Genomic DNA, 17434 nt, shown 5'->3' on the forward strand with positions numbered 1-17434 from the left:
AGCCTCACCACCCCCACCCCTAATTCTGCCAAATTCAGTAGGACTGAGGCTGGGCCTAAGAATCTGAGTGTTAACTAGCTCTTTCTCAAAGACATATGATCATACACAAAGACACCCATAGGCACACACAAATAATGTACTGACACACACAGGCAGACACACATGCACACAAACGCAGATGATTCTGACTCAGGCTGTCCTGTAACCACACTGATTTCAATTTGTTAGAGAAACACTGATTTTAAAGAATCCTAAGACAAATTCATCTCCCAGGTTGAACTCTTTTCTTGTGTGACTAATCCCTCCTTGATTCATTCTGAAGGTTAACCTTTAGTTTTGTTTCCCTTTTTCATTTTCAGCATTCTTATAGCAGGGGAGTCATCTTGATGCCAGGGCATTTGGTTCTGACTTTCATTTTAAGAATTACAGTGTTTTATTGTTTTATTTTTTAAATATATTTTTATTGATTTCAGAGAGGAAGGAAGAAGGAGAGAGAGATAGAAACATCAATGATGAGAGAGAATCATTGTGATCAGCTGCCTCCTGCAAGCCCCTCCACTGGGGATGGAGCCCACAACCCGGGCATGTGCCCTTGACGGGAATCGAACCTGGGACCTTTCAGTTCGCAGGCCAATGCTCTATCCACTGAGCCAAACCGACTAGGGCAAGAATCACAGTGTTTCAGATTCACTATTGCTTCCAGTGGTCAAGTTGTAAATTAGTTTGCCACATCCAGGAGGACAGGAACTTCATTTAATTCGTTCACCAGGTATTTATGTAGCATCAACTACATCAGGCACAGGGGCTGCCATAACAAAATACCAGAGACTGGTAGCTTCAACAACAGATATTTAGGCTGGAAGTCTGAGATCAGGGCGCCAGCATGCTTGGGTTCCCAGGAGAGCTTTCTTCCTGGCTTGCAGATGGTAGCCTTCTCACTGTGTCTTCTCGGGGTCTGTGTATGGAGAGAGATCTTCTCTCTCTCTCTCTCTCTCTCTCTCTCTCTCTCTCTCTCTCTCTCTCTGTCTATTTGTAAAGCCCCCAATCCTATTGGATTAGGGCCCCACTCTTATGACTAATCTAACCTTAATTACCTCCTACAAGCCCTTCTTCAAGTACAGTCACATTGGGAGTTAGGGCCTCAACATATGAATTTTGGTCACAATGCAGTCCATAGCAAGTAATATGATAGAGAATGACTGAGCTTTTTTTTGGGGGGGGGGAAGGGGTTGTCTTTAAACAGAATGGTCAGGGAAGACCTCTCCAAGGAGATGATAGGTTTTGTTCAGCAACTCAGCTGTAGTTCTTTATTGGGACACTAGTAGCCCCTTGCAGGAAGATTCCTGCAATAGGGCTTCCTGCTGCGCTCTCCCCCACCCCGCCTGCTTGCCTCCCTTCTCCTCTGGCCCCGCCTGCTTGCTTCTCCGAAGCTTCACTCCCTTCTGCAGTGCTTGGCTTCTTCCTACACTGTCTTGATATGCAAATTAACCGCCAGCTTGGTTGGGTTAATTTGCATACTTGCCCTGATTGACTGGTGGGCGTGGCTTGGGCATAGCAAAGGTGCAGTCAATTTGCATATTACACTTTTATTAGGTAGGATTGTTTTTTGTTTGTTGGTGTTTTGTTTTTAAATATATTTTTATTAATTTCAGAGAGGAAGGGAAAGGGAGAGAGAGATAGAAACATCAATTGAGAGAGAGAATCATTGATCAGCTGCCTCCTGCACGCCCCCTACTGGGAATTGAGCCTGAAACCTGGGCATGTGCCCTTGACTGGAATCGAACCCAGGACCCTTCAGTCCACAGGCTGACGCTCTATCCACTGAGCCAAACCAGCTAGGGCTGTTGATGTTTTGTTTTGTCTTGAGAAAGGAAACACTGATATCTTTGAAGCCTGAATTCAGATCCCAGCCCTACCTCTTGACTTAAGCAAGTTCCTAACCTCTCTGTGCTTCAGTTTCTTCATTGGTAAAGAGGGGATAGTGATAGTAGCTACCTCACAGAGTATTTTAAGGATTTACCATGCTGTCTAATAGAACTTGATGCGATGATGGAAATGTTCTGTAATCTGCTCTGTCCAGCACAGTAACCAGCCACTAGTGTGGCTATTGAGCATGTAACACGTGGCTGATGAGACTGAAGAACTGAATTTTAAAAATTTTACTTTAAATTAATGAATGTAAATATATATAGCCACATGTGACTAGTTACTGCCATATTAGCACAGTTTTAATGAATTCACATATGTAAAATCCTTAGCACTGTGTTGGCATATTGCCAAGTGTCAATTAATGTCATCTAGAATTAGTTAGTGATAACAAGTGTTTCTCTGGCAGGTAGTAGTTTTTTATTGTTGATTTTTAATAAACAGCAATCACACTTGGATTTATTATAGTGTCTTGCTCCCCAAGTGCATTCATACCTATGATGTCCCTTATGATAGTTAACCTGTTTTTCATTGAGCTGGGTGGTAGCCAAAGCCTTAGGGCCCAACCTGCTCCCTGGGGACTGACTGAAGTGTGCTTCTCCCTGTCCAGCCGGGTGGAAATTACTGGTGGGTACTATGAATACATCGATGTCAGCAGTTGCCAGGACATCATCCACCTCTACCATCTGCTCTGGTCTGCCACCATCCTTAACATCGTCGGTCTGTTCCTGGGCATCATCACTGCCGCTGTCCTTGGAGGCTTTAAGGACATGGTAAGGAAGAGTCTTTCCTTTCCACAGAGGCCCCTGTTGGGGGTGAGAGCCAGGCTGGGGTAAGGAACAATGGGCATGTTTTGAAGGGAGGAATCAGAAGCAATTGCTTCAAGAATGTAACTTCCTTCAAACATCTACAAATATTTCTTGTTAACATGAGTTGCTTATGTTCTTATGGCACATTCTGGGGTGGAGGGAGAGGAGGGTGTTATAAATTTTCTGGTTCATGCTGGTTATGTAAATACTAGAGGCCCAATGAATGAAATTCGTGCAAGGGGCTCGGCTCTTGCAGCCCCGGCTTCGTCTGGAAGGTCATTCGGCTGTCTGGTCTAATTATCATATTATGCTTTCAATAGATAACCTTTTCAAACTCTCCCCCACCCTAAACACACTTTTAGCAGAAATCTTTTAGGGTAGTTTTTCCCCAACAGACTTGGGGAGAGATGGAAGGAAAGAGTTGGTTTTTCAAAGTCATTATTGTTGAGAGTATTACAGATGCACCCCTCTTTTTCCCCCCATTGTCCCTTTATACCCGGTTCCTGTGGTTATTTTAGCTACAGGTAAGAGTAATGATAGTTTCCCCCTCTCAGGAAATTCATCCTGGAGTTTCTCCAGAAAGAGCATCTGGACTCCTTTTTTTATTCCCCCTCAACCCCCTGAATTTGAAGAGCCAGCTGTGGGCTAAACTGCTTTTCCAGGTCTTGTCCTCAACCTCAGCCTCAACCTCAATCTCAGCCTCCCCACATTCCCTAACCTCTCTTTCAACTCTTTTTCATCTTTGTGTGTGTGTCTGCAAAGGCATGCCAGGACTCAGCACCCAGTAGGTGCTTCATAATAGTGGGCTCCTTTCTTCTTTTGTTTCTAAAGCATTTCTAAGCTTTTATTTGCTTATTTAATAAATCTTGATCTCAAAGATTATAGAGATAACTAGAGGCCCGTTGCACGAAGATTCGTGCAATAGGCCTTCCTTCCACTGGCTGCCGGCACTGGTTTTCCTCCGGCACCCGGGACCCAGGCCTTCACTCTGCCAGGAGCCTTCAGTCTTCGCTCTAGCTGGAGCACCGCTCCTTTAGCTCCCTCCGCCCCCCGCCCTCCTCCTCATAGCAGGCATCCTGCCCTGCCCAGCCACTCTGTGCCTGCATGCATGCTGCCCAGAGACCCGGAGCAGCTGGGGGGGCGGGGCCGCCACCATCTTTGTCTGGTTAATTTGCATACTCACTCCTGATTGGCTGGTGGGCGTCACGAAGTGATGGTCAATTTGCATGTTTCTCTTTCATTAGTGTAGATAGCTTTAGAACTGATTATCCTCCTGGCTTCCTATGAGAATATAATCAATTGAGGTGCTTAAAAAACCCAGATTCCTGGGCCCCTCCTCCAGAGATTCTTATTTAAATGGTCTAAATTGAAGCCCAGGTGATTCTGATCTGCAGTCAGGACTGCGTACCATTGCTTTAAAGGAATGTCCCTCATGTGTTTAGGGAATTATTTTGTACCTAAAAGCGGTTTTCCTTTGACTCCAGAAATGAGACAGATAGCCTCTAGGCCCTTGGCTATTTCTGTCCCATTTTGGGGTCCCTGAGGAACAAGAACCTGAAAGGCAGTTTGTAATTTGACTCTGGACTGTCAAAAGGCTGCATAATGGAAAATGAAAGGTGGGCTAAAGAAAAACTGCAGTTTTGGGCAGCAAATCCCTGGCAGAATCAGGCTGACTGGAAGCATTGAGTGTTCCTGCTGGTGACTCGAAGTCAAGTGAAATCCTTTCCTGCTCATGCCCAGCCTGTCTGTTTCTCTCTCTCTTTCAAATGTGCACTTCTCATTCCCATGCCCCTTCTCTCATTCAGGAAATCCCAAGCACAGAGGAGTGGGGAAGCATCAACAAGGTGGGGCCCTCAGAAGTAGAAGGAGCAGGAAGAAGGAGGAGGGAGAAGGATTTCCGGTTTGGGCCTGAGGGAACTTTGGGTGTGAGAGCGGAAAAACTGTTTCTGGGTTGGGGCTTTTTTTGGAGAAAAGAATGTCCTTTGTTCTTGAAGAATTTCCCCAGGGTATAGGTGAAAGTGGAATCTAAAATAGGCTGGCTGGTGGAGAAGCTCCTAGGTTGGTGAGTAGAGGAGATGGGTCATGAGGACCAGTGTGAAAGGTACTCTGAATCATTCCTAGAGCATTCAGACATGGGCACAAATGGAGTGGGTGGTGGCTACTTGGTAGTTTCAGTGGGGTTCCTGGCAAGGACCCCTGTCAAGACTCAGTGGACCATTGATGTCTAGTTTTATTTCTGATTCATAACTTAACTGTGACCTTGGCTCTCTAGGGAGAAAAGGGGGTTTGTTGATGGTCTGTCCTCATAGGTGGAAGCAATGGCCCTTTACTTTCTATGAAGTACTTTTGCACAATTACTTTCTCCACTCTACTAGTAACTTGTGAAGTAAGTATTACTGCCCCCATTTCACAGATGAGGGGCAAACAGAGGTCAAGTGACTTGCCCAGAGTTAAACAGAAGAGCTGGGACTGAAGCCCAGGTTTCTCAGATGCCAGAGCCTTTGCTCTTTCTACTCCATCCCAGCTTCTCTTAATTAGCATTTGGATAGCCTTTTCTAATTCTACAAGGGTTTTAATGGAAATTACCTCCTTTGTTTCGATGCTTTAATTAAAAAAAAAATAAAGCAAGTTGTTTATAACTATTGGGAGCTTCTTCAATAGTAGAGGAGGAAAGCAAGGGAAATTCTGTTCATTATCAAATGCCAACCCAGCCCAAGAACTCTGGCAAGGACCAGTGAGGAAAACAAAGGATGAAAGCAAAGGTCAGGGGGCAAGATATTTGATTCATAAGGTGAGAGAATACTAATAGGAGTGTAAGATGGGGCCACCATGGAAGAATTACTTAGCTCGCTGTATTAAAATTATACATGATATATAAAATCCTGGAACATCAACCAAATGAACCTAACTAAAATCTACAGCCTAGGTCCAAATGTGGCTAGTGACTTATGATGTACCTTCCCTCTAAGTGGAATGCCCTGAGGTCCGCACAGAGACTCAGGGGTGCTGGCTGATGAAAGCCATTCCCTAGGGAGTGAGGATAGGAGCCAAGGGCTGTGAGCTGGCAGTCCTCAACAGGATCAGCTAGGAGCCACCATTTCCACAGTTGTGGGATCTTGAAAGGAAAAAGGAGGACTTCATTCCCTGACCAGAGGTGCTTGGTTAAAAGGATCTTAAAGAAATGTTTGATAAACTATTTGCTGACCAAAGCTATAAGGATTAGAAATGAATCTTTCAAAAGTGATAATATCTTGTCATTTTCTTCTAATAGTTGTCTCTGGTTTGGAGCAAAGTGGGGAGGAATAAAAGTGGCATTCTTTCCAAAGTCCGCAATTATTGTCTCAGAACAGACTCCGCTTTATCCAGACTAGATTGCTTTCAACGTTTCCTGTGCTACCTAGCAGCCTTTATTGCACTGGAGTTTAGAAAGCTATGGATCAGTAATGGGGGTCTCATAGCTTAAAAATTCCAGAAATTTTAATAGAAATACGCACACTCCTGTATACACACACAAATAGAGACAGTGCCCAACTCTTGATTAGCCATACAAATGGAGGTGTCAATGACATGGAAAATGGAAAAAATATTTAAATTTATTGTAAAAATATTTAAATTTATTGTAAAATCAGAATTATTGCTTTAAAAACATAACCAGACCATTTATTTGGGGCCATCTCTTTTGCTCCTTCCCTGCCCAACTCTTCACTCCACCTTCCTTCAATCCCTCACCTTATCTTGTTGCCCTGTCCATTTTCTCTCTGTCCTCTACTCTTAACTTTCTTCTCTCTGTGGCTTTTCAGTGCTCATTCAATCTTCCTCTCATATTTTGTCTGTGTTTCTTTCTTTTCAAAGATTATCCTGGCCCCCTGGACTTGGTAAATACACACACAAAAAAACTTTTATAGATAGAGTTTACATTGCATGATGGTTTCTCTCTGGTTAGGCTTAATTTATTTGCATAGAAGAACTGGTTTCACTTTGCAAGAGCTGGAGGGTGTGTTTGTTTATTTGTTTGTTTGCTTATTGGTGGATATTATGGAGATTTCATTGGTGACTTTCATTTTTAGGAAAAGAAATCTATGAAAACAAAGTAATGACAATGATAAAGCATTGAATCTAGAAATTCTCTAATTGGATGCCAAGTTATAGAAATACTATTTATCTTCTTACCTCTTTAACGCAATACAAATAATTAATGCATCATTTGTTTAATTAATTACTACATCAAGAATCAAAATTGGCCATATGTTAGCTATACAGTTGGGAAAGATATTTGGAAGTATTTTGTTGTTGTTCTGAGAAAGTACACAATGAACCATTGATCTATTATGATGTATTAGATCAGTGGTCGGCAAACTCATTAGTCAACAGAGCCAAATATCAACAGTACAACAATTGACATTTCTTTTGAGAGCCAAATTTTTTAAACTTAAACTTCTTCTAATGCCACTTCTTCAAAATAGACTTGCCCAGGCTGTGGTATTTTGTGGAAGAGCCACATTCAAGGGGCCAAAGAGCCGCATGTGGCTCGTGAGCCGCAGTTTGCCGACCACAGTATTAGATAAACCATGCTATTGTACCCAAAGCATTAGCACCCAAGTATAAGTATGTATTCTGATAAAGATGGATAATGACTATCCAATCCACCTTGGTTAGTCATATCTCTTTTGATTATAGAGGGTGGGTTTTTTTTAATTGACAGAAGGCCTAGGGAATATGATTTCTGGGACTTCCTCAGGGATGAAATTTCTTAGAATTCTGGTGGAGAGGTAGGGGCATTTCTGAGCACTCTTATTCTGTAAAGTGAACAAACCCTTGGGATCCAAGATCTCAGCTCTCTCCCACAAATGTGAGAGGCTAACAAACATTTCTCTGGTTATCTGTGAGCTGCATCATAATGACAGGTTTGTAGCTCTTCAAGCCTCCTAGAAATGTAAACAGTAACCCACACCAAGGAAGAGAGCAACAGAACTGTGTTGAAACTTGCTATAAGGGAGTTTCCCCTGCCAACACCCCAATATGGTTGCCTGTGCCACTGCCAAAGCCTGCCCACACATTTTTATCACTTGAGAGTAAGCTTCTGTTTTCTATTAATATAGAGTATACTAGAGGCCCAGTGCACGAAAATTCTTGCACTCTGGGGGTCCCTCAGCCCAGCCTGCACCCTCTTGCATTCCAGGACCCCTCAAGGGATGTCTGACTGCCAGCTTAGGCCCCATCCCCCGCTCCCCATGGGGGGAGTGGGCCTAAGCCATAGTCGGACATCCTTAGCGCTGCTGAGGAGGTGGGAGGTCAGCCTGGCTTGTGGCTGAGCGGAGCTCCCCCTGTGGGAGCGCACTGACCACCAGGGGGCAGCTCCTGCATTGAGTGTCTGCCCCCTGGTGGTCAGTGTGCATCATAGTTACCAGTCATTCTGGGTTATTCTGCCATTAGGGTCAATTTGCATATTACCCTTTTATATATATACTAGAGGCCCGGTGCACGAAATTCGTGCACGGAGGGGGGTTGTCCCTCAGCCCAGCCTGTACCCTCTCCAATCTGGGACCCCTCAAGGGATGTCCAACTGCCCGTTTAGGCCCGATCCTGGTGGGATCAGGCCTAAACGGGCAGTTGGACATCCCTCTCACAATCCAGGACAGCTGGCTCCCAACTGCTCACCTGACTGCCTGCCTGATTGCCCCTAACCGCTTCTGCCTGCCAGCCTGATCACCCCCTAACCATTCCGCTGCCAGCCTGATTGATGCCTAACTGCTCCCCTGCCAGCCCGATTGCCCCCAACTTCCTTCCTCTGCCGACCTGGTCACTCCTAACTGCCCTCTCCTGGAGGGTTGATCACCTCCAACTGCCCTTTCTTGCAGGCCTGGTCCCTCTCAACTGCCCTCCCTTGCAGGGCTGATCCCTCACAACTGCCCTCCCTTGCAGGCCGGGTGCCTCCCAACTGCCCTCTCCTGCTGGCCACCTTGTAGTGGCCATCTTGTGTCCACATGGGGGCAGGATCTTTGACCACATGGGGGAAGCTATACTGTGTGTTGCAGTGATGATCAATCTGCATATTACTCTTTTATTAGATGGCATAGAGGCCTGGTACAGGGGTGGGGGCCAGCTGGTTTGCCCTGAAGGGCGTCCCAGATCAGGTGGGGTTTCCCTTGGGGCGTAGGGCGGCCTGAGCGAGGGGCCTGTGGTGGTTTGCAGGCTGGCCACGCCCCCTGGTAACCCAAGCGGAAGCCCTGGTATCTGGAATTTATTTTCCTTCTACAATTGAAACTTTGTAGCCTGGAGCAGAGCCAAGCCAAGCCTGGGGCTCCCTCCGAGGCCGCAGCCATTGTGTTGGGATTATAATTGAAACTATGTTGCCTTAAGCAGGTGAGCCTGGCCAGGGTGTGTGGAAAGCTTTGCTTCCCCTGTTGCCGGCGGCAACCCTGGCCTGCTCTCTCAAGCTCCATTCTGCCTCCATTTGTTTGAATTTGTTTACCTTCTATAATTGAAACTTTGTAGCTTGAGTGGAGGCTTAGGCCTGCAACGGCTGGCAGAAAGCTTGGCTTCCTCTGTTACCTAGGAAACCTTGCTCTCTGTGGCTGTAGCCATCTTGGTTTGGGTTAATTTGCATACTCGCTCTGATTGGATGGTGGGCGTGGCTTATGGGCGTGGCTTGTGGGTGTGTCGGAGGTATGGTCAATTTGCATATTTGTCTATTATTAGATTAGATATAGGATGTGTACCAGAAACAAGACACATTTATTTTGAAAACAGCTCTTGATTATCCATACAAATGGAGGTTTCAATGACATGAGAAATGGAAAAAATATTTGCCCCACACCTTGACCCATGTGGCACTCAAAAGATACAAATCACAATCCTCTTTAGGAACTAATGAGCAGTGGTGACTTCCTTTAGCAATGCTTTGGCCCTGTTGGGAGCAGGACTCCCATCCGGGACAAGATTAGCCTTAACATTTAAAGGGCTATACACATCACCATATTAAAATGGTATTTAATTTTTTCTGCATTATTTTGTTTGCAAAAAATAATCGGTATACTCTGCTTGGTCTTTCCTGGTTTCTGTTCACTGCTAGGGTTTTGCCTCCAGCCTGCAGAGCTGATGAGAAATAAATACACTTCATGTCTACGTAGCAGCTCCTTCGAAGGATTGGAATCTACCAGAATCCTCACAACTCTTAAAATCCCTTTGTGACCCATCACATTTTTATCATAGCAAGAGCAGTGTCTATTTGACATTGTGTATTTTGGGTCTTGTTTTTTTTCTTTTAAAATATCACAAATGAATAATTTTAACTTTTCTATAGGTTTGAATTTTTCAAAATAAGCTGAGAGGAAATGACACAAGTATTCATATTAGTTGTAAAAACTCTGGCTATATAACAGAAAGTGAAGAGTCCACATTTACCACTTACTACTACTCCTCTTCCCAGAGATAAACACAGTTAACAGTTTGTTGTGAATCTTTCCAGATTAATTTCTTTTCATTTACAAACATATATTCATATATAATTGTTTAGGTCTTTATTTTTACATAAATTGGGATCATGCTATATTAATATAACATCGTGGCTTCCTTTTTATTTATTTTTTTTATTTTGGAAAGAATTTATTCTGAGTCAGTCCATTGTGTACCTCCCAGATATTTTCATATTTCCATGTAGTGATTTGTTAGATGTGGTGGCTTCCTTTTTAAAGACTTATTTTTTAGAGCAGTTTTAGGCTTACAACAAAATTGAGAGTAAGATACAGAGATTTCCCATATACCTCAGGCCCTCACACATACATAGCCTATTATCAACATCCCCCACCAGAGTGGTACCTTTGTTACCAAGGATGAACCTATATTGACTCATCATAATCACCCAAAGTCCATGGTTTACCATATGTTCACTCTTGGTATTGTACATTCTAGGGGTTGGATAAATGTATAATGACATATCCATCAGTGTAACATCATATAGAGTATTTTCACTCCTCTAAAAATCCTCTATGCTCCATCTACTAATCCCTCCCACCAACCTCAACCCTTGGCAACCACTGATCTTGTCTCTATAGTTTTGCCAGTGGCTTATTTTTTTTTAATTTAACAACATATCCTGGACAACGTTTTCTGTCACTAAATTGTTTATCAATAATGGTTATGTCTGCATGGTATTCTGTAGTATAGATGTACCACTGTTTATTTAACCATTTTCCTAGTGATGAACTTTAATGCTGCTTCTAATGTGTTGTTTTCTACAGAATCCAACTCTCCCGGCATTGAACTGTTCTGTTGAAAATGCCCATCCAACTGTTTCCTATTACGCTCGTCCTCAAGTGGCATCCTACAATACCTACTACCATAGCCCTCCTCACCTGCCACCATATTCTGCTTATGACTTTCAGGTATGTTTTGAGAAAAAAAAGAACTCTCCATTACCCTTGCTCTCATTCATGTTCTCTTGTTCTCTCCTTAATCATAGAACCTCCCTAATATGTATAAGGAAGCCAGGCTCTCTGTCCCTGATGGCTTTTAGCAGCCTTTGGATACCAGTGACTACCATAAGGACTATGTAGGCATGCAAAGATAGGATAGATGAGAAGGGCGAGAAAGACATAAGAGGAGAAGAAACAGAGAGATGGAAGAATAGAGGAGAGAAAGATCAAGGTATCTCAAATTGCCTTGACCTACACCAATGAGAACATGGTACTCATTAGTACCTCACCATGAACCCCTGTCCAACAGTGGCATTTTCTATTTCTCTGCCACAGGAAGAGGCCTCGTCCTGATCCTTAGCACAAGGACATTCTGAGCCACACAAGGGTTCGAATCAAATCTGTAATAATCCTTTTTTTTTCTCCTGACTTCCTAATTAGGACTACACAGAGAAAATATTTTTATAACTCCCCCCTCTCCTTTGTTGTCCTATTATCAAATAGGTCAGGAATAATGTTACCAAATTTGCACTTTCCTTATTTCCTTTTGAGCTGAGACTAAGCACAGAAAAATTAAACCAAAAAAGTCTCTTAATTAAAAGGGATTCATTGTGTGCAGAGTACTTTGAGAAAACAAATGAAACGATCCTTTAGGCATTTTTAGTGGTGGTAAACTTGGCCACAGAAAAGTAGAATTGCACTAAAATCTGGTTAATTCAAATTTGGGAACCAAAGGCAATATCTTTGAAGAAAGGGAGGCTCATAATGAATTTACTTCTATTGATTAAGAGCCCATAAATGCTCCAAGGGGACATAAAAGCAAGAGTGTTTGGGGTGCTTCCAGTTAAACAGCTAGTTTAGAAATGCAAAACCCTTGGGAAACCTAATTTGAGGTTCAGATTACCAAAATAATTGAAACTAGAAAACCCCATATAGTTGAATAAATCATATATTTGTTTGGTTTAGATACTGTTTGGGGAGGTCTAGGACTCCACATTGCAATAGTAATACTGTTGACCCTTGAACAACACAGGTTTGAACTGCACAGGCCCACTAATACGTGGATTTTTTCAATAAAGACACAGCCCTTTGTATCTCAGGCTTTTGCATCTGTAGATTCAAGCAACCACAGCTGGAGAACAGTATTTTCCATCTGCGATTGGGAATCTGCGGATATGTCCGCATTGTCCTATGCCATTTTATATACGGGTTTGAGCATCCGGGGATTTTGGTATTTGTGGGAGGGTCTTGGGAACATTCCCCATGGATATCAAGGGACAACTGTACATATAGTGTGAACATGGACTTGTTCACTGTTACAAAATACAATTCTAGAACCAGGAGGTGTCCATTAAAACTTGGAAAACGTAATGTTAGAAATTGTTTTAAAACCTACATATTCACAGGTAATTCAGGGAACTTATTACCTAAATAGATGATGTAAACCAGAAAACACAGGTATGTTAAAAATGCATAGATAATTTCAGTTGTAATGGAGGCAAAAAAAGGAATCATTTAAGAGAATGCAAGGATGTTGAAGCTAACACGAGGAGGGTCATCATTCTCTTCGGCCCCTGTAATAAAAAGCCATCCTGAGATAGAGGGGAAACACATTAATTCAATGAAGAGGCCGTCTCCACTTTTCTATATCAAAGTAAAACATACTGATTATAGGAATATTCACTTTATAATGAGCCCCTTAAGTAGGAACAATGATCTCCCTAGTGATGGTTGCTGCAAACTCTAAGATAGGAAGCACTATCTTAGAGTATGGAGCCATCTCTCTCTCCATCATTCCTCATTCAAACACTACTCCAGGGGGAAGGCAAGATTGACAATACCAGTGGTGACTCAAGCTATTGGTTTCAGTTCAGCTAATGTTTACTTTGTGTTCCCATGTGCCAGGCACTGTACTAAGAGCTGTGGTTAGAGAAACTGAGGCATAGGCCCTGCATTATGAATGAGACAGTCTCTAGACTTGAGAGGGTGATAGGGGACATCAGTGGGGACAAAAACGTAAATAGACTATTACCAAGAGTGCTATGGAAACCTAAAAACAGGGTATCTAACCCAGCAAAGGGATCCAAATCTATCAAATATGTTTTTAAAAAATATATTTTATTGATTTTTTTACAGAGAGGAAGGGAGAGGGATAGAGAGTTAGAAACATCGATGAGAGAGAAACATCGATTCAGCTGCCTCCTGCACACCCCCCACTGGGGATGTGCCCGCAACCAAGGTACATGCCCCTGACCGGAATCGAACCTGGGACCCTTGAGCCCTCAGTCCGACGCTCTACCACTGAGCCAAACCGGCTAGGGCTATTAAATATGTTTTTATTGATTTTTAGATAGAGAGGGAGGAGAGAGAGATAGAAACAGTGATGAGAGAGGAACATTGATAGGCTGCCTCCTGCATGCCCCCTACTGGGGATCATGTCGACAACCTGGGCATGTGCCCTGACAGGGAATCCACCTGGAGACCTCTTGGTCCATGGGATGATGTTCAATCCACTGAGCAACACTGGCTGGGCAGGGATCCAAATCTAGCCACCTCACCCAGACCTACACTATGGGCTCATAGCAGGGCCTCCAGGGATTTGAGGAGGACTCTACTTTTTAATAACAGCTGCTATACATCGAGCACTTACTATGTATCAAGCACTATGCTAAGAAGTGTTTTACATATATCATCTTGCTTAGTCCTTTGATGAAAATACCCTTGTCATTGCCATTTTAAAGATGAGATAACTAAGTCATGGAGAAAGTGACTACCTCACAGAGATGTTAAGTGGAAGAGCAAGGGTTTGTATCCATGTCTGACTTGAGAGATTGGCTTGAGGTTCTTTGGAAAAGCTGTACATTTGAACACAGCACAGATCTTTCCCCCAATTAATTTTAGGATATTTATATTTCTACTGGTTTAAATTATGGGCTTCCTAATCATGACTCAGAAAGGGTCTCTTATTACATTATTAAATTGCTCAACACTGCAGGGGCTACTGAGACACATACCTCTCCTAGTTCTTTCCTTAGGTTCAAACTGTCTTTTGAATTTCCCTTTTGGAGACTTTATAATTGTATGATGGGGATATGAGGAGTATGTTACGTGATTTTCTTCCCTTTAGAACTTAAATGGTATTTTGTTCTAGTGTTTGAGTTGAGCTTTTTTGTGTTCACTAAATTCCATTCCCTTATAGTTTCATAGGAGGAAATACCAGTCTTTACCCAAGAAAGACAAAAGGATGGGGGAACATCTGCTTATGTTCTCAGATAAATAGAAATCAGTCAGGCCCTGACCAGCCAGGTAGCTCAGTTGGTTAGAGCATCGTCCCAATATGCCAAAGCTGTGGGTTCAATCCCAGGTCAGAGCACACAAGTCTCAGCCTCTCTCTCTCTCTCTCTCTCTCTCTCTCTCTCTCTCTCTCTCTCATTTAACTAATAAATTCTAAAAAATTTTAAACAGAAAGCAGTCAGCAAAATGTACACTAGCTCTTGTAATAAAACCACCAGAAGCACAGACCTCACCTCCCCGCCCCCAAAAAAGCCAGAGCTCCCTATGCTCTTCTCAGATTATAAAAGGGCCAAAACCATATCAGGAAAACTGACCTTTCTAGACTTTCTTCTGGATGACTTCTCCATTCTTCTCATTTCCAAATAGGACTATTCTGGTGACTTAAAGTTTGAAGACTTCTGCTTCCTTTTTACCCCAAAGCTGATAGAAGGAAGAGAAAAGAGATTTATAGGGTTTTGATTGAACCCCTCAAAGTCATGCCCTTATTGGGTAGCTGTCCAATTAGGAAGCTTGGGAAACATTTCTTGTGGACAGACATGAGCAGGCACTTGGGTCTGGTCAGCTGGCCCTGAGGATTCTGTGAGAGCTGAGCTTGGAGAAACAGGACTCTTTCAAACATTGGGCTCCAAGGTGTCCTTGTTTCTAATGAAATACCCATCCCTCAAGGCAGGAAGGAGATAAACTGAGACTACCTTTGCCTCCCTGCTCATCACCCCAATACTCAATTTTCTTGCCCCTTGCACTCATTTCCCCATTACCTGTCCTTCAGCTCCAGCCAAGTAGTCCAAAGTCTGTCAGGTCAAAAGCATCAGTTTCTACCTCTCCTGGGAAAGTCAACCCAGTGTAGCTTTATGTAAACCACTTAAAGATTCCAGCCATACTTCCCAGTCTAGCTGCTGGGCAAGTCCCCCTGCTTTATTCTAACCATGGACTGATCTGTTTCCTGTCCATTTGGTGAATTGCCAAGTTTAGCTTAAAACAAAAGTCTAAGCCTCTGAAAACTGTAAGCACCTCTGTTTATGCTCTTTATTTAACCACATGAGGGTACACACTAGATTTCATCTTAGGCGTGAAAAATGACCCATTATAAATTGGACCCATTTAATGAAAGGTTCGCTTTCCTGGGGGGGGGGGGGGGGCGGGGCGGTGTATAGCACAAGTTCCTGAGAGCCTTAGACGGTGTTGCTGCTGCCACCACTCAACTTTTTCTCTTTATTTCCCCCCTCCTGCCAAGGTTTTCCTTTATTCTCCTCTTTTCTCTGGTTTCTGACCTCTCCCTTCTTTTCCTTCCTCTTCCTTTTAGCTACTCTTCTCTCAATCTCCCCTGGCTGTTCTTTCTGGGGCAGAAATAGAGGGGGAATGCAAAGACCAGGAGACTCTGGATTTTCCCCTGGGAACACAGCATCTCTTGCTGGTAACCTTTATCACCTGGTCAGTGCCAGGGCTATTTTCTGAGTTACTACCTCCCAGTACTTCTGAAGAGAGAAGCCCGCTGTGACAGAAATGCAGGTTGGTCTTGTAGAGTATGGGTCAGCCATCCTGCAGAGAGGTGGCAAGCAAAGATGCAAGACAGCTGTGTGTGTTCTGAGAAGGTGGTGGTCCTCTTATAGTGCCATCAGCCTGTAGGCACCCCAGCCTCTAAGAAGCAGCTTGGGAAGTTTTAGCCAACTAGGCCTAGCAGTAGGCTCTTTAGATGGTTTCCATGCTTTGTGGTGTGCAAGGATTCAAAGCTCTGTTCTTCTGAGTTGCCTGTCCCACTAGTAAAGTCGACTCTTAGGCAGGAACCAAAATGCACCAGGCCAGCTCCTCAGCTGCAACAAAGCCAGATCTTTCCCAAGGTGCCTGCCTGTTGCTAGGAAACTATGCACTGGTACTGTGGGCCCTTCCTCCCCACACCCAACAACTCAAACCCCAAGGGTGTATGGACTGCAGCCAATGAGCCCTGTAGCTCTGCCAAGAGCCCTTCAATTTTATCCTTAAGATTCCCAGCATCCTCAAAGGAAGTGAGAATCATCCCACCTCTCCCCCCGCTCAATACTTCCCAAACATGAAACTCAGAAGTGAAAACCAAAGACTGTTGTACCACCCCCTTTTATTATCAAAGTGTACAACTGCCACCCACAGCAGCTGCTGCCCACAGAAGCCTTTAAATGCCTCTCAGGACAGAACTGCCTTTAGCTCCACTGTAGGAAATGTGCCCCTCCCTTTTGTGGCTGGGAACACATGAAAATGGCCTCCTGACTCTACCCATCCTAGAGCTGAATTCAAAGGGCAGAGTAGTACCACACCCCCAGCAGAGATTTGGTCCCTGGTGGGGTTTTGCTCTCCTCTCTGGTTAAGAGGACAGTGTTATCAGTTGAAGAAAGCAGCAGAAGAGGAAGGAGGGAGAGAAGGAGAAAGAGTTCTGGGACACAGAGTAGAAAACTAGGGAATTCACCATACTGATACATATTCTCTTGGAGGGGAGGAAAAAATTGAGATTTTAGAAAGGAATCTGGCTTGAGTCCACTGCCTCAAGTTGTTTTGCTTTGAACAGCTTTGCAGGTTGTATGAACCTGTCATTCCTTCATTCAAGATGAAATACTGGTAATGGGTGGGGTGGGAGAGAAAGGAGGAAGATTGTAGCTACAGTCTCTTCTCAGTTCTAACATTAAGTGATAAGGGACAGATATTTCAGTGTCTCAAGTAAAGCCTAGAAACCTGGGCAGTGGTCAGGACTGGGGATGAGGAGAATCAGCCAACTGGTCTCAGGCTGACTCTAGATTGTTCTAGGCATGGAAAAAAAACATGATCTACTCAGTCTGGCCAGCTGAACAAAGTAAAGGTGTGACCTCTCCAAACAGTACTTGAACTCTTGAGAAATTTTGGTGTAAGTGGGTTTTTTAAAAAAAGTATAATGGCTCCTCCTCGAGTTGAGACCATTCCCCAGCCCTGTTTGTTGGCTTATGCTTGCTCTTCTGGAGAGCCTAAAACTAACCCCTTGCCTCTTGC

General features: G+C 43.7%; 1 protein-coding gene and 1 long non-coding RNA gene across 3 annotated transcripts in view; one reads left to right on the forward strand and one right to left on the reverse strand.

The window, feature by feature from the left end:
• Positions 1-17434, forward strand: part of TMEM255A (transmembrane protein 255A) — a 54697-nt gene that overhangs the window by 33723 nt on the left and 3540 nt on the right. For both annotated transcript variants that reach the window (XM_008156112.3, XM_028132044.2), the window contains 2 exons: positions 2537-2699; positions 10976-11119. In XM_008156112.3, the coding sequence (XP_008154334.1) occupies positions 2537-2699; positions 10976-11119 (307 nt within the window). The remainder of the gene's footprint in view (positions 1-2536; positions 2700-10975; positions 11120-17434) is intronic.
• Positions 743-14853, reverse strand: LOC129147617 (uncharacterized). The gene is made up of 3 exons (XR_008554916.1): positions 14758-14853; positions 3919-4016; positions 743-955 (listed from the first exon to the last, which is right to left on the reverse strand). It is a non-coding gene; the product is annotated as an uncharacterized LOC129147617 (long non-coding RNA).

This window comes from Eptesicus fuscus, chromosome 1 (genome assembly GCF_027574615.1).
Source record: "Eptesicus fuscus isolate TK198812 chromosome 1, DD_ASM_mEF_20220401, whole genome shotgun sequence".
NCBI lineage: Eukaryota > Metazoa > Chordata > Mammalia > Chiroptera > Vespertilionidae > Eptesicus > Eptesicus fuscus.